Here is a 17,846-nt window from a genome sequence, read left to right on the forward strand (position 1 = left end):
ATGGAGTCTGGTGGTCAAAAACAACCAGCCAACTTACCCAATCCCAAACACACATCTAAATATGAAGTAAACTGTGTGAAAGTTTCCCATGAGCCTCTCCCATAAGGAGAAACAATCTGTCAAGAACCTTACTTTAGTGTTACATTGTATTCTGTTACAAAAATATAATGTTGTGCTGGATGTAGGTTTGGTCACTAAGCTGGAAGCTTTATTTTCAGACATTTTCTCAGCATAAGTAGGTAACATGATGAGTGAAATGAGAGTGTTGGCTGGCCAAACGCAGCAGGTCAGGCACCATCTGAGGAGCAGGAAAATTGACTTTTCAGGCCTGAGCCCTTCAGGAGTGAGGCTTGGTGGTGGAGAGATAATTCCAACTCTGATCACCAGCATCTGTAGACCTCACTATCTCCTAATATAAGCAGAGAGGCTCTGGCTGGAGCTGATAATGTTTTGCTGTTACAGAATTTATGAATAAATAAAAATACGAATTTTGCAGAAAAAGCAGCAGAATTTTGACATGAGTCACGAGAACTTCAATCCTGTGTCAATGACCAATATTAGACCTTGTCTGGTGAGCCATTAACTCAGAGTCAATGAGGCCAATTGGCTTTGCTAGGGTGACAGACTGGGGGAAGAGGGAAGGAGTGAATGCAGCATTCTGGGAAATGTAGTCCAATGGGCCCGATCAGACGCAGAATTGAACAGAGGATGGTATGGAAGAACTACAACTTCCGGCATGCCCAACTAACACCGGTGACCGCCCAACCCGCGACCAATCGGAGCTGGCGTTACAGAGCAGCGCCCAGCGCTATTTGTAAGGAGTGAAGGGGCGACGCGTCTGAGGAGAGGCCGTCTCCCGATTCCGTGAGGAGGAGGAGGAGGAGGAAACCTGGGCCCTCCCACCTCAAAGTAGTGTTGGCTGAGGGGAGGTGAGTTCATGTGGTCTCTAATTTTACAGAACATTTAAAAAAATAAAAATGTTTTTTTCAATGAGGCGACGCTCCTCCGAAGGCGGGCGGGGCCTGAGCACCCTGAGTGACACCCTGCCCCTCCCCACATCCCTCACCCTGCCCCGCCCCCACATCCCTCACCCTGCCCCGCCCCCACATCCCTCACCCTGCCCCTCCCCACATCCCTCACCCTGCCCCGCCCCCACATCCCTCACCCTGCCCCGCCCCCACATCCCTCACCCTGCCCCGCCCCCACATCCCTCACCCTGCCCCTCCCCACATCCCTCACCCTGCCCCGCCCCCACATCCCTCACCCTGCCCCGCCCCCACATCCCTCACCCTGCCCCGCCCCCACATCCCTCACCCTGCCCCGCCCCCACATCCCTCACCCTGCCCCGCCCCCACATCCCTCACCCTGCCCCCCCCCCCACATCCCTCACCCTGCCCCGCCCCCACATCCCTCACCCTGCCCCGCCCCCACATCCCTCACCCTGCCCCGCCCCACGTCACTCACCCTGCCCCGCCCCACACCCTGCCCCGCCCCCACATCCCTCACCCTGCCCCGCCCCCACATCCCTCACCCTGCCCCGCCCCCACATCCCTCACCCTGCCCCGCCCCACGTCACTCACCCTGCCCCGCCCCCACACCCTGCCCCGCCCCACATTCCTCACCCTGCCCCGCCCACACACCCTGCCCCTTCCCCACATCCCTCACCCTGCCCCGCCCACACACCCTGCCCCACCCCACATCCCTCACCCTGCCCCGCCCACACACCCTGCCCCTCCCCACATCCCTCACCCTGCCCCGCCCCCACATCCCTCACCCTGCCCCGCCCCACGTCACTCACCCTGCCCCGCCCCCACACCCTGCCCCACCCCACATCCCTCACCCTGCCCCGCCCACACACCCTGCCCCTCCCCACATCCCTCACCCTGCCCCGCCCCCACATCCCTCACCCTGCCCCGCCCCACGTCACTCACCCTGCCCCGCCCCCACACCCTGCCCCGCCCCACATTCCTCACCCTGCCCCGCCCACACACCCTGCCCCACCCCACATCCCTCACCCTGCCCCGCCCCCACACCCTGCCCCGCCCCACATTCCTCACCCTGCCCCGCCCACACACCCTGCCCCGCCCCCACACCCTGCCCCACCCCACATCCCTCACCCTGCCCCACCCCACATCCCTCACCCTGCCCCGCCCCACATCCCTCACCCTGCCCCGCCCCCACACGCTGCCCCGCCCCCACACCCTGCCCCGCCCCCATACCCTGCCCCGCCCCCACACCCTCCCCATCCCCATTCCCCACACCCTCACCCTCCCCCACATGCCCCACCCTGCCCTTCCCCCACACCCTCCATCACATTCCTCACCCTCCCCCACCCCCTCCCCCTCCCCCACATCCTCCCCCTCCCCCCACATCCCTCCCCCTCATCCCTCCCCCTGCCCCACCCCCATCCCCTCCCCCACATCCTCCCCATCCCCCACCTCCCTCACCCTGCCCCGCCCCCACACCCTCCCCATCCCCCACATTCCTCCCACATCCCCTCCCACACCCCCTCCCTCACACTTTCATCCTCCACATCCCCTCCCGCACACTTTCATCCCCTACCATTCCTCTCCCCCACACCCTCCCATCCCCCACATCCCTCCCACACCCCCTCCCTCACATTTTCATCCCCCACCCTCCCCAGCCCCCACATCGCTCCCACACCCCCTCCCTCACACTTTCATCCCCCTCCCCCTACCATCCCTCTCCCCCACACCCTCCCCTGCCCCTCCCCATCCCCCACACTCTCCCCCTGCCCCTCCCCATCCCCCACACTCTCCCCCTGCCCCTCCCCATCCCCCACACTCTCCCCCTGCCCCTCCCCATCCCCCACACTTTCATCTCCCTCCCCCACACCCTCCTTCCCCTCCCCCACATTCTCCTTCACATGCCCCACATTCTCCTTCACATGCCCCACATCCCTCCACATCCCCCACATCCCTCCACATCCCCCACATCCCTCATCCCCTCCCCCACCCCATCCCCATCCCCTCCCCATCCCCATCCCCATCCCCTCCCCATCCCCATCCCCCTCTACCACACCCTCCTCCCCATCCCGCTCCCCCACACCTTCGTCCACCCCCACACACCTCCTCCCCCTCCCCATCCCCCATACCATCCCCCTGCCCCACTGTCCTCATCCCCCACACCTTCCTGCCTCTCCCCATCTCCCTATCTCCCTCCCTCACATCTTCATCCTCCTCCCCATCCCTCATATTGTCCCCCTCCCCCACACCTTCATCCCACTTTCCCCAACATCCCCATTCCCCCACACCTTCATCCCCACCTCCTCCATTCACCACCTACACCCTCATTTCCCACCTCCGACACCGCCCCTCCCCTTCACCCCCTCACCCACACCCTTATCCCCACCTCCTCCATCTTCCACTTACCATCACCTCCCCCATCCCCCACACCTTCATCCCCACCTCCTCCAGCATCCATTTACCACCGTTCCCCACCCATACCCCATCCCCATTGCACACTCCACTCCCCTACATCCCTCACCCACATCCCTCTTAACCCACCCCCCTTCACCACCTGCCCCCTTCCATCCAACCCCCTTGCCCATTCTCATCTCCCTTCCCCATCCCCATTCCCCATGTCTTTCCCCCCAACACCTTCCCCTATCAAGATCCCTCTTCCTCCCCACCCCCTTTGCCCCAACCCACTTCACCCCTCCAATCGTTCCACCCAAAACCTACTATGACCCAGTTTTGCCAATCACCATCCCTCCACAATCCTCCTTTGCCCACATTCTGCTTCCCCCCCCATCCCTTCTTCCAATTATCTTCTCCCCGAATCCCTCTTTCCCCCATTCTCTTTCCTCCCATTGTTCCCCCCCCATTGTTTTCCCCCCATTGTCTTTCCCCCATTCCTCTCCCCCCATTCCTCTCCCCCCATTCCTCTCCCCCCATTCCTCTCCCCCCGTTCCTCTCCCCCTGCATTCCTCTCCCCCCTGTTCTCCTCTTCCCCCCCCCCGTTCTCCTCTTCCCCCCGTTCTCCTCTCCCCCCCCCGTTCCTCTCTTCCCCCCCCATTCCCCTTCCCCTTCCCCCTTCTCCCCCCCCCCCCCCCCCCCCCCCCCCCCCACCACAAATTCCCTCCCCTCCCAATTCCCTTCTCCAGCCCTAACTCATTGTCCTGGCCCCTTCCTCTCCATCTACTTGCACCCTCCCCTTCACCTCCGTTCACCCCACGCGCTTTCCCACAACCCCCCATCTCCCGTCACATTCTGCAATGGTCATTGTCTATTTCCACTTGTGACTTTATGGTGGCGGGAAGATCATTGATGAAACAATAAAATGGTTGGGCCTCAGACGCGACCCAACAGAGATGTTGGCCTTCAAAAAAATGCAACCGTGTTTGTCCAATGTCTGGATTTATATGTTCTGCCATTTCATAGCTTCTATCATTGAGTCTATGCGCCGTTTACCCAAAATTCTGAATGCTTTTTTGGTATTTTAATTCTACTGTTAAAGCGAAGGACACTTACAGAGTATTCCTTTCATCAAGAAACACTTCACTGGGATTCTTCCTGAGGTAGATAGAGTCTTAGAGATGTACAGCACAGAAGCAGACCCTTCGGTCCAACTCGTCCATGCCAACCAGCTATCCCAACCTAATCTAGTCCTATTTGCCAACACTTGGCCCATATCCCTTAACCATTTCTATTCATATACCCATCCAGATGCCTTTAAAATGCTGTAATTGTACCAGCTTCCACCACTACTTCTGGCAGCACATTCCCTAAACGCACCACCCTCTGTAAAAGTTGCCCCTAAGGTCTCTATTAAATTTTTTCCCTCTCACCCTAAACCTATGCTGTCCACTTCTGGACTCCCTCACCCAAGGGGAAATACCTTGTCTATTTACCCTTCACAATACAAGTAAATCTCTAAGGTACCCCTCAGCTGTCTTGTATATCTTTTCTGAACCCTTTCAAGTTTCACAACACTTTTTTTTGAAAAGAAGAAATTTAAGTAAGTGTTGAAGTTGAAAGAATGTAAAATAAACCGTATGGAAATTAAAGTTTCATGGGCATTATAGTCAATGTACTGTGATGTTTGTGATCTTCTGAGTCTGTAATGTGTGATATGTATGTCTTGTAGAACTCTGCCCAAAGTCTGGACAAAGCAAGCACGAAGAAAGCAAAGAAGGTGAATAGTTTGTAAACATCTGTTGAAAAGATTAAATGTAAAGCGTGATCGATAACTATTACAATGGAGCCAACTACATTAATGTAGTATTTTCAACACTTACCTTTTAAAAATTAAAATATGAAAATGCCCATACTTGGTTCTTGTTCTTCTGCACAGGTCACATTTTATTCAGTGTTTTCTCTAGACAATGGGATTTGTCCAAATTTTACAGGAACTGAGCGATGTGTGTGTCTGATAGAGTTAGGATGAAATTAGTGAATAGTGATTGGAAAATAGAGATTATAGTCTTGTATCCATTGATGTCCTTCTTAACGTGACCTCTCTCCAGTTTTTGGGGAAAGTAAATTTTCTACTTGGTTCTTTTCTGTTCCTCATAAAACTCCAGGACACTTGAAAGGCTTCCACTATCTTGTGTAAAAGTTCCTGATAACTTGTGCAGCAGTCACTTTAAACTAGCACTAACTACAACGGCACTTAAACATTGCAGTTTTGGAAAAGCAAAGCCAAATTTTTTTTAAACGCATAGTGGCTTAAAGATTTTCCTGTTTGCTGTTATTCAGTTTTCTTGCGATCCAGAAACGGAATACAGAACTCCACATTTTAATCGATAAGTGACCTTCTCAAGAATTTTGAAACATTGAAATGTTGGAGAAGTGATGAGCTTTTTTGAGACAAGATGGGAAGCCTTTTTTGAAGGAGTGACTGCCAGTTGCATTGTCTGTTTTTGCATACGAACATGAACATTTTTGAACAGTTTTCCACTGATTTTAACAAACTGGGACTGGAGTTGATTAGAGTGACCACTCACCCTAAACCTAACAGCCACATCTAAAAGAGACCTCTTGAAACCGGGTCTCTACTTCTTCATCATATCGACAGTGCTAATTGTTGCAGGCAAGCTATTTCTTGCGGTGGATGTAGGGTGTTGAGACTGTCATACATCTCCTGGGATGTGCCTTTGCAAAGACAGTCTGAAGAGAGATGCGGTGGTTTTTGTCCAGGTTCATCCTGAGCGACTATGTGACATGGGTACTCTGTGCTGTATAGTCTGTTCCCCAGGTGACACACTGAGACAAAGCCTGACTGCACCTGGAGGACCATCAACTGAGAGAAAGATGTTCTTTGCTCTGCCAGAAATTTGTTGATCTCCCTGACTGACACACTCCAAGGTCCAGGGCGACATGCTGAGGGACGCAGTAAAGCTTGGGGCAGCTACTGCCAAGGCACAGTGGGGAAAGACCACTGTCTGAAATCTTCCTGCTGAAGTTCAAGGGGGGGTCCATTCAGTTACCAGACCCTCCTAGTGCCTAAAATGCATGGAAATACAGTCTGGCTCAAGTAGGAGATGTCTTTGGTTTGTTGGATCGAGTCAAACTCCAATGTTTGTTTGTTTCCTTGATATGCTACTGTGCAGAACCAAACTGTGTTTGTGACTGTGTACATCTATAAAGGTATTTTTTAAGAATAAAATATATTTTGAAACTTTAAGGAAGACTCTTGAGTACTGCAACGTAATTATCTTCTCAAACCTTGCCTTGCTTATTTGACGATCTGAACTGCTTTTCTCTCCAGTAGGGTATAAACAAGGTCACTCACGTGAGAGATGGAGCAGCAGCCAGAGAGGATGAAAACCTTGGCTTTCCTGGCCGACTTGGGCAAACCTACTCTTCGGGGCATCAAGAAGTGCCCCAAGTGTGGCACCATCAATGGCACTCGTGGACTGAGCTGCAAGAACAAAAGCTGCGGTGCTGTCTTCAGAGATGGCGTGCGGAAGCAGCAACCCAGCATTGACGCCGTTCGCATAGTCACCGGATCTGCTTCGCAGGTTTACTCAGTGAGGCTTCGCGACCGAGGACCTGATTACCGGGGCTTTGTGGAACTTGGCACGACGGAGGCAATTCAGACAGTCGACGGCACCATCATCACGCACGTGACCGGCCGCTGCCTAGTACCCACCTGCTTCAAAGCCTCCTCGCAGGAGGTCTCTGAGAATCAGTGCCAGCACATAAAGCTCGCCATGGAGTGCCATGTGGAAGCCACTCCGCACACTCTGAAGAGCTCCGTGCTGAACTCCCTCCAGGTGGCCGCTGAGACCAAGCAGGCCATCTGGAGCCTGGCGACTGAATCGAGCGGACCCCTGGTGCAGAGGATCACCAGGAGCATCATGGTGGTGAAGTGCAAAGCCAGCCCCAAGCACACTTTGGGTTTCCTGCACGTTTCATTCCACGAGAAGGCTCGGATGAAGGGCGTGACCGAGCGCAAGTTCTACTGCTCCTGCCAGGCTTTCAAAGCCAGCAAATCGAGCGCCAACAAAGAGGAGCCAGCGAAACGATGCATTCACTTCTATGCATGTGTCTGTGCCTTTGTCAGCGATGAGAAGCTGGGGAAAGAATTTTCCTACTTCATCAACTTTGAATCTGTCAGTAGGTGCAGGAGTTCCGGTGAGTACAAATTTGACTGCGTTATCTCCTGATGATGTTGCAAAGTCTGGAAGGTGCACTCCTTCCTAGATTTACTCAACAAATCTGAATATACTTGAGCTAAACAGGAGGGGTGTTTGCTTTTGCTTACAAACACTCGGGAGTTTGGATGGAGACAGGAGACCCCCCGACGCTATTTAGAAAAGAATGGGGGAGTTCTCCCCGGTGTCCAAGCCAACTTTGATCTCTCAACCAACACAGAAACAGATTGCCTTTATCATTATCACACTGTTGTTTGTGGGATCTCTCTGTGCGCAATCTGGCTGTTCTGTTTTCCACATTAATACCGTCTTGGCTCAAGAAAGTGCTTTGAGATACGCTGAAGATGCAAACAGTGCCATGGAAATGCAAATCTTGATTTTAAACCCATTTGTGTGAGGGTGTAGATCAGCAGAACTGAGCTCAGCCATCAATAAAATCACTGTTTCAAAATTAAAAAATATCATACAAAGAAACATGAGTATCCAGGTTCCCGAAACAGCTCAGAATTTATATCCAGAGAGCTCATGACACTCGTGACTCCATTCAAACACTGTAGAGGTTTACAAAATCATGGGCATGGATAGGATAAATAGACAAAGTCTTCTCCCTGGGGTGGGGGAGTCCAGAACTACAGGGGCATAGGTTTAGGTGAGAGGGGAAAGACATAATAGGGACCGACAGGGCAACATTTTCATACAGAGGGTGGTAGGTGTCTGGAATCAGCTGTCAGAGGAAGTGGTGGAGGCTGGTACAATTGCAACATTCAAAAGGCACCTTGGGAATATGAATAGGAAGGGTTTGGCGGGATATGGGCCAAGTGCTGGCAGGTGGGACTGGATTGGGTTGGGATATCTGGTCGGCTTGGACTGAAGGGTCTGTTTCCGTGCTGGACATCTCTATGACTCTATGACTATGACAACAACACAACAAGCAGCAATTCTGCGATTTACACATGAATGTCTGAGTTATAACTTTGCATAGATTAATGTACTGGCATTCAAGTGCTCTTTCCAAGTACTTGAACATTGTTCCCCTAGTGAGGACATTTGGTCCTCTAGTGAGTTGCCTTTCTGGTTTGTAAAAGATATTTCCATGTATTGGTTAGTGGTTTTGCTTCCTGTGACCTTTCACCCTTTGCCTTCTGTCCTGAAGGCAGCAATTCTCTGAAGGGGCAGAGGCAGCTTCTGGTATCTCCCTTTCAGTGGGAGCTGGAAGATTGATTTTGGAGAGGGCTCCATCGTTAAACTAGCGCACGTGGACTCTCCACAGGCTGTCAGTGGATAACAGTTAGGAGCAGAGAAGCAGCAGTGATTTCTTGTCCCTTTGTCTTGCTGCATCAGAAATTTGGCCTTGATGGAAGGCTGGAGCTAGATTGTTAATGTTACATAGCCTAAGAATTTGATGGATTCCTACCTGTTACTTTGCCAAGCAATCATTCCTGGTGGAACACTAAGGAAATCACCCAGTTAGTTTATGTTATTATATTGTAACATCTAGCTCGGCCATCAGAGATCGAACCAAAACAGGTGGTGTCATTTTCCTATTCATTTGTGCGATATAGGTGTTATTCGAGCCAGCATTTGTTGGCCAACACTAATTGCCCTTTGGGAAGGTGGTGGTACACACCCTACTTGAGCCACCACAGTCAGGGTGTAGGGGTCATCCACCATGCTGTTAAGGAGTACCAGGATTTTGACCTGGCGACACTGACAGAATGGCAGAATAGTGCCAAGTCGGGATGGCGTGTGGCTTGGGATGGTGCTCCTATGTATCTGCTGCCCTTGTCGATCTCCGTGTCAGAGAGTTAGGAAGCAGCCTATTACTGCAGTGCACCCTGTCGATGGTACTGAGGGCCTCAGACAGATGGAGTGGTGGCCCTGGTGTTGATCAAGTGGGCTGCTTTCTTCTGGATGATGTGGAGCTTCTTGAGTGTTGTTGGAGCCACACCCATCCAACAAAATGGGTCGGATTCAATCACACTCCTGATTTGTGCAAAGGCTTTGGAGAGTCAGTTCGTCGCCACAATATACAGCCTGTCAGCTGCTTATGTACATGACCGCACTCCCAAAGCAAAGGATGTTATGGTGGGGAATTCAGTGATAATAATGCCTCTGAATGTCATGGGAGGTGGTTAGATCCTTAAAATATGATTCAATGTTGACTAAGTTACTGAGGAAGGTCTTTGAAGGAGGAGACAAATGAGTTAACAAGATAACTGACTGCACTTCTCGAATGCAAGAGTTGAGAGATGTGTTGAGAACCTGGGGTCAATCAGTATTGTTGAGACTGATGTTGCAAGGAATTTATGTTGAACTTACAACAAGCAGCATAGAAAGAAACTCAACTGGTCTGTGCCTTCATCTCATCACATAAACACACCCTTCTGCTTACTTCCTCATATGCAACGCTAATGTTTCCTTAAATGTGTGTGTTGTTTTCACATCAACTGCTCTATGTGGTAGAAAATTCCATAGCTTACCTACTCCCGAGGGAGGAAGTTTCTCCTGTGTTTATTCTTTGATTTACTGATGTTTAATTTGCTAATTCTAATCTGTTTGTGTCGGTTTAAATCCTTTCAAACTAGGGCTTCAGGCAAGTTCTGAGACACAGTTGCTGGCACTTTACCCTCAGGAGCACACCTCCCAAGCTGCATCAAGTGCAGTTTCGAAAGCAAAGAAGAAGAAAAAAGAAGACCTAGCTGGTGAGCTCTTGTCCAAGGCAACAATTTTACTTTTTAGTGGGAACTTCGCAGCCTACAAGCTGAGGGCTGCGCAGGTCGACAGTGCCATCGAACTGCACCTTCAGCAATAGATTGAGGCCTCTGTTTACTCTCCCCGACCAACTGCCTCAGTTGGACTACACACACTGGCAAGGACTGGGAGGAACGTCGGTCTGTCCACATTTCACCATGGTCATTATTTTCCAATTCCAAATAATTGGGTACGGCATAATTTGCCTTCCATTTCATTCGCAGTGAAGTGGTTTGTGGACAGTCCCCTAGGAATACTGACGGGGGGAGTGCTTCATACTCCTGTAATCTACCCTCGCAACAAGAAATTCATGAACCGATATAGTCTTTGTTTGTATACAGCTCTCATGGGCCTTTGCAGTGACTGTTTTGTTTGTGCGTGTGCCTGAGACTCTTCTCTTTCTTTCTTTCCATCTTTCTGACCCCCTTTCTTTTGCAATCTTTTTTTCTTCTTTCGTGCTCTTTCCCTCTCGCACTCGCCCTCTCTCTCCTGCTTTCCCCCCCCGCTCTCTTCCCCCTTTCTCGCCTGCTCTTTCCCCCACCAGCGCGCGCGTGCTCTTTCCACTTGAGCTCCCCTCCCACACACACACACACACACACATACATCTGATTTATTCTCTCTTTTAGTGAGTCAACCCATCGATGAATCCCAGGTTACACTGACATTTCAAGATTGGCTCGCTAGTGTTACGGAGCGCATCAATCAAACGATGCATTACCAGTTCGACGGTAAGTCATAGGTTTTTGCAAAGTCGCTAGCTTTACGAAAGAGGCAGTAATCATTTATTTGGAAGTAATTTTCTGCAGACTGATATCTTAATTGTTGGTGTTGACACCTTCACCCGAATAATTCATCACCTATTTTCACATTTGTTAGTAGCTGGAGTGGGCTTGCAACAGTGCAATTTCATGTAATAGTGTCTGTTGAGGAAAACCATCTGGTTGTGACGTGCCCACTGCTGTTGAGTGTCGACCATCCACAGTGCGAAAAGATAGCAGAAACCGTAACTGCACAAGCACATGCACAAGAATTTAGAGTAGGAGTGGGCCATTTGGCCCCTCTAGCCTGCTCCACAATTCGATATGATCATTATTAAGGCCTTAACCAGTTTCCTACCTGGGCACTCACCTCACCACCATAATAGTTGAAGTCAGTCTGAAATAAACTGAGGAACCCATCCTCCGCCGTTGCTGAGCAAGAGAGACTGATGGACTCTCACGATGATGCAGTAACTTTTACCATTTCTGCAATCAGAGACTAAGCTTTAAAGCCTTGCACTTGTATCCTGCCGAACGATCATTCTTAAAATTACTGAGCCCATTCCAAGTGTTGGAAAAAGAGTATTTGTGAAAAGGTGAATAGTTTGGGGAGTCTGACCTGGAGAAGGCGCACCAGCCTGACAGAGATAGCTTGCACCCACGTAGCTCATCTGACCTTGTGAAATGGAAGCCTCCACAGGATCAGATTTGTCACTTGCATGTTCGTGACTGCTTATCTGTTGCCACACATCTTCCGAACTGTACCACACCCCAAGAATAAAGCCTGGGAGTGGAGTGTTTCCAATGCTGTGATCAGCTGATTGACGCCTGCTACACCATTCCAGGTCGGGTTGGAAGTATTCCAGGAGGCTTTGTCGTGTGTGACCTCTGGATGGCTTGTCCTGGTTACAAGTTTGTGACAATACTGCCCCTTTAACAAGGTTGTGTTGTCCATGGTTTTTACCACGAGGGGTCATACAGGGCAGTGGTGCCGAAATGGCTGACAGGAACTGCCTACGTCAACAATCAGCGGAGCCCTTTAGGTTTTTTTTTTAAAAACAGTTGTACAATGAAAGGGGGAGTGGCCAGTTCTCCCCGTTCAGGATTTTTCCAGGAGAAAGTGAGGACTGCAGATACTGGAGATCAGAGTTGAAAAGTGTGGTGCTGGAAAAGCACAGCAGGTCAGGCAGCGTCTGAGGGGCAGGAGCATCAACGTTTCGGGCATAAGCTGTTTGTCAGGCTTATGCCCGAAACATTGACTCTGCTGCTCCTCTGATGCTGCCTGACATGCTGTGCTTTTCCAGCGCCACACTTTTTGACTCGGGGGTTTTTTTCTAGTTTGGTTGAGTTTTAGCAGGCTGTCTGAAAACTGCTGGGGACCTGGAGAAGCAGCTGCAGTGAAAAGAGGATCCATGCTTCAACACATGTTTCTCTCTGAAACCTCTCCTGTCTGGAAGAACTAGTGTTTGAATTGACCTTTTGACAAGGGCTGTGCTAATGGGATGTTACAGGGATTGGAACAGCTTTATTAAGTTGCGATATTATGTTGCTTGGGTTATCAAATGAGTTGCTATTCTAATTTCTGTTTTCTTTTGTTTGTATTTCATTCATAATGTTTAAATCAATTCTGTATTGTTTAAAGCTGAGTGATCTGACCAGCTGCATCACTCCGGGAATATCCACTCTACATCTGTTTAAAAAGTTAGGGGCTGGGCGACCTTCTTCAAATGTTTTTAGGGAGTCTGGCCTGGTCCATAACAATCTACCTCGGCTTCTTCCTCCCCATCTCCTACACCCTTCTAACTTGTAAATGAGAAAGATTGAAAGAAAACACTTGGTTTAATGGCCCTGGGATTTGTTTGTTTTTGGCTGGAGTTGCTCACAGTTAGAGGAGGAAGTGGGGACAGCAGATGCTGGAAATCAGAGATGAGAGTGTGGCGCTGGAAAAGCACAGCTGGTCAGGCAGCATCCGAGGAGCAGGAGAGTTGACGTTTCAGGCCTTCCTGATGAAGAGCTTATGCTCGAAACGTCCCGCTCCTTGGAGGCTGCCTCTTTCTCACAGTGGTGAGGAGGAGATTAACCCTTAATTCCAGGATATTCCATTCTCACCCTGGAAATTGTCAGTGCCAGCCACATCCGGTCCCACATTATCACTGTTCAAACCCGGTGCTCATCAGGAGTGTTGGAGCCTTCGGTCTTTGCTGCCAGCTCTTCTGTCTTGACAGCTTTGCATGTGACGCCCCAATGATTTAAAATTAATCAAGTAATTATCCCTGAGTTGGTGAGTTTAATTGCAACAGTATGTCACCAATCTGTTTGCTGACCGAGGTTTGCTTCGGGCACACGACCAATTTGCTTTTAGATTTCTCATCCTTTTGTTCAAATTCCTCCGTGCTATCACCCTCTCTCTACCTCCATAACCTCTTCTAACCCTCCAATCCTCAAAGAAGTTTTCATTTCTCCAATTTAATCCTGACGTGAGATTTCCTGGGGAGGAACCATTTTCCCACACTGCCCCATAGCCTATTTGCCTCAAATAACTATCCAGTTCCCCATTGAAATCATTTAGTGAACACATGAACTGGAAACAGAAGTGGCCCATTCGGCCCATTGAGCCTGCTTTACCATTCAGTAAGCTCATGGCTGATTGGTTTGTGTTTTGAATTCTGCATTCCCAGCCTTTGAATCCTTACCCTACTGAGGATCTACCTTATTCTGCCGTAAAAATATCTGAGGATCCTGCCTCCACCCAACGTCTGAGGCAGAGTTTCAAAGTTGTCCAGTCCTCTTTGGGAGAAAGAAGTTACTCCTCAACCCTGTCCGAAAAGGACAATCCCTCATCCCCTAATTTTCAGACAATGGCCCCGGCCCCATCCTGCACACGCACGCATGCATACACCAGCACACACATATCCTTCTGACGTCCACGTTGTCAAGACCATTCAGCATCTTATACATTTCAATGTCCCTATTTTCAGTACCCTTGTGGACAGTAAGTTGCAGCTCCTTTTGTTTTCCCCAGTTACTGGAACCATCTACAGAGCCCTGAGCTATTGCAGTTCCTTTCCTGAACCTCCCCGTCTATCTCCTCCTGTACCACACGTTGTGGTATCTACCACTTTGAGTGCCTTGGCATCAAAATAGTTTTTGTCTGCTTCCACTCCTGTGTACTTTTTCGATCAACCTGTTCAAGGATGTTATTACACACCTCCTGGAGCAAGTGGGATTGGAACCCGAGTCTCACCGCCTTAGGACCAGCTCTTGCCATTCTCAAGGGATACTGTTGTTAAAAGAGTGACAGAACTGTGAGTCATCGCAGGCCCGGGTAAAATGCACCTTGTTTTTCTTGCAGGGAAGCCTGAACCACTGGTGTTCCATGTTCCTCAGATGTTTTTCGATGCCCTGCAGCAGAGGATTTCGATGGGAAGCAAAAAGAAACGCCTTCCCAACTCCACCACAGGTAATCTGTCTGCCTACCTGTGCAGGTACGGCATTGCAGCAAACCCTGGGACTAGTGTTTCGGGGTGCAAGTGCGTGGCAGATGCGTATATGGAATCTCTGATGTGACGTTATGATAAGTTGCACAACCCCCCTCTGCAAACCTGACTTCAGATTCCGTTCAGTGAGCTGGAATGAATGGCCTTTGTCCGTTGCCATCGTCGTCCCCAGGGAAATTGCATTCGGACTGGGTAATGATCCGGTTTCCACTTCTGGTATCGAACAAAACCAGAGGTCGTGTTCATAAAATTGTCACCAGTGATGCAGGTGGAGAACTCCTTAATATCACGTTGGAGCTCAATACCACAGGGAGAGTGAGAAACAATAGCATCGATCTATTTAATAAAAAGCCTTAGAGGAGAAAGAAACACAAGGGGAAGCTGATAGGATGAGCCGAAGAGAGATAGAGGAGGCTTTTCTGGAGTGTGACCAGTTGGGCAAAGCAGCCTTGTTGTGTGCTGTGGGTTCTATGTCATTCCTCTCAGTGCCAAATTGCTCCGGGTTTAGATCTAAAATGGGGGAATTACTGTCAGAGAAAACATGATGTCAGGAATTGGTACTTTCTGACTTGATCTCAAACATGGTCGCTGATGGAGTTGGGAGGAAGGAAGCTTTGCTCCACATCCGATGGTGATGCTGAACGACCACTATGAGAGGAGCATTTTCTTTTCATTGTTTCATGGGGTGTGGGTGACCAGCATTTGTGGACCATCCCTAACTGCCCTTTATTTGTGGCTTGCTATTTCCGAGGGCAATTGAGATACATCCATGTTGTTACATGGCCCCTCGACACAGGATGAAGTACGAAACAGGGCACCGATCTAGGTTCATAACAATGATAAACTTAATAACCCCGACGATTCATAATAATGATAAACTTAATAACCCCGACGATAGTAGGTCTATTGGCAGAATGCAGCATTATAGATCCCTGACACCTCCCTCCTCATCAAGCCAGTGCCTGAGCAGTCCCTTTCCATCAATACCCTCTCACCTCTGTATCCTTAACCATAACAATACAACTGACATCACAGGAACACACTGCTTTTGGAATCGAGTCATGTGTCGGCCAGACAGGAAACGATGGCAGATTTCCTCCCACAAAGGACTTTAGTCAATCAGATGATGTTTTTCACAACAATCAAGCCTTTCATGGCTGCCATTACTGAGACTAGATTCAAATCCCATAATTGAGGAATTGAATTCAAGAGCCTTCTGTGGTGCAGTTGAACCCATGTTCTCGGTGAATTAGCAAAAGCCTCGGGGTTACTTGACCTACGGCATTACCATCATGTCAGCGTCTCCCCACAATTACCGACAGTGGTGCAGTTCAAAAAAATCTCAAAGTAGTTTTCAAAAGAACTGATGATAAATAAAATCCTGATTATTCTTTTGCATTATGTTCTGCCTGTCTCTCCCTGCCACTCTCTCTCTCTTCCTGCCTCTCTCTCTCTCTCCCTGCCTCTCTCTCTCTCCCTGCCTCTCTCTCTCTCTTCCTGCCTCTCTCTCTCTCTCCCTGCCTCTCTCTCTCTCCCTGCCTCTCTCTCTCTCTCTCCCTGCCTCTCTCTCTCTCCCTGCCTCTCTCTCTCTCTCTCCCTGCCTCTCTCTCTCTCCCTGCCTCTCTCTCTCTCCCTGCCTCTCTCTCTCTCCCTGCCTCTCTCTCTCTCTCTCCCTGCCTCTCTCTCTCTCCCTGCCTCTCTCTCTCCCCCTGCCCCCTCTCTCTCTCTCCCTGCCTCTCTCTCTCTCTCCCTGCCTCTCTCTCTCTCCCTGCCTCTCTCTCTCTCCCTGTCTCTCTCTCTCTCCCCCTGCCTCTCTCTCTCTCTCCCCCTGCCTCTCTCTCTCTCTCCCTGCCCCTCTCTCTCTCTCCCCCTGCCTCTCTCTCTCTCTCCCTGCCCCTCTCTCTCACTCTCCTGCCCCTCTCTCTCTCTCTCTCTCTCCCCCCACCCCCCCTCCTCAGAAGGGAGAATGCTGTATCTAGCAGCTTCAACTCCAAAATCCTAACTTCAACAACTGAAAGCAAAACCAAAACCTTGTGTCTATGTGAGCCTGACTCCACCCACTCATGATGCCTTTGTCTTCTTTCCAAAAAAACCCATGGCTATTGGCCGCTTTCGGTGGAGCAGACACCTTGGCACCAGGCATCATCAAGAGAAACAGGACAGAACCAATCTCTGTCAAAGGCACACTTCATCACAACTTGGAATGAAGTTTATTCCTTATAGTTTCTGCCTTCTGTAGCTCTTGGAGGAGCCCCTAGCTTGTTATTGACAGTGAGGATACAAATGACAGCACCCCACCGTTTTCTCTTCATCACCAACATTGCTTGATAGCGGAAGATTGAGAGGTGAGTTCAGCATCCAGTAGAATGCTTACGCAATTTAATTAACACTCTCTGCAGATTGGTAATGAAGTGTGAGTGAAGTACAAGTTGTGAAGCAGCGTAGGTTAATCCTAAAAGGTGAATATCAACCTTGGTACAAAGCAGAGTCCATTTAATTCCCAAACTCCAACAAACAACGCTTTCATAAAATGTGCAAAAGTGAGAGAAGGTTTCAGGAAAATAAGAGACCAGGTAACCCCCTCACATAAGGAGGTGACTGAGAGAGAACTGCCTACAATGCAAGTCAAGTCTGAAGTGTTCCCAGGGGAAGTGGAGAATCTGTAACTTGGACACTTAACGTCAGTGCTCAGCTTAGGAATTTCATATTGGATACTGGGGCCTAGTGTCACTGTACTATAAGGTAGGGTGATTAAGAAAATCCTGTCACGAGGCAACGGCCATGCAGTGACGTGGTCGAGGAAAAATACATGACAAGCGACTCTCCAGCGGACGGGAGAATAGTAGGAAACCGATACATAGCTGACAATCAAAACTACTCGCTCGAGTAGGAAGGCATGTGTCATTCTCAACATTATTTGAAAGTTGGAAGTGGTTAAACAGCAGAATCTAAGGAGCTCCTTTGTATTTGTAAATTATTTAAACGGTTGGGGAAGCTGAATACTCAAGCCAGGAATACACTCAAGCACAGTTAATGCCCCACTAAGCTACAAAACTCTTGTGGGCGGCACGGTGGCACAGTGGTTAGCACTGCTGCCTCACAGTGCCAGAGACCTGGGTTCAATTCCTGCCTCAGGCGACTGTCTGGAGTTTGCATGTTCTCCCCGCGTCTGCGTGGGTTTCCTCCGGGTGCTCCGGTTTCCTCCCACAGTCCAAAGAT

General features: G+C 50.0%; 1 protein-coding gene across 1 annotated transcript in view; it reads left to right on the forward strand.

Moving 5' to 3' along the window:
• Positions 1 to 831: 831 nt before the first annotated feature.
• The window catches only part of c48h2orf42 (chromosome 48 C2orf42 homolog), a 28,535-nt gene continuing 11,520 nt past the window's right edge, over positions 832 to 17,846 (forward strand). The window contains exons 1-6 of the mRNA XM_060856380.1: positions 832 to 929; positions 5,110 to 5,157; positions 6,733 to 7,601; positions 10,207 to 10,323; positions 10,999 to 11,100; positions 14,483 to 14,590. Of these exons, the coding sequence (XP_060712363.1) occupies positions 6,764 to 7,601; positions 10,207 to 10,323; positions 10,999 to 11,100; positions 14,483 to 14,590 (1,165 nt within the window). The 5' untranslated portion in view covers positions 832 to 929; positions 5,110 to 5,157; positions 6,733 to 6,763. The remainder of the gene's footprint in view (positions 930 to 5,109; positions 5,158 to 6,732; positions 7,602 to 10,206; positions 10,324 to 10,998; positions 11,101 to 14,482; positions 14,591 to 17,846) is intronic.

Source organism: Hemiscyllium ocellatum, chromosome 48 (assembly GCF_020745735.1).
Source record: "Hemiscyllium ocellatum isolate sHemOce1 chromosome 48, sHemOce1.pat.X.cur, whole genome shotgun sequence".
Taxonomy (NCBI): Eukaryota; Metazoa; Chordata; class Chondrichthyes; order Orectolobiformes; family Hemiscylliidae; genus Hemiscyllium; species Hemiscyllium ocellatum.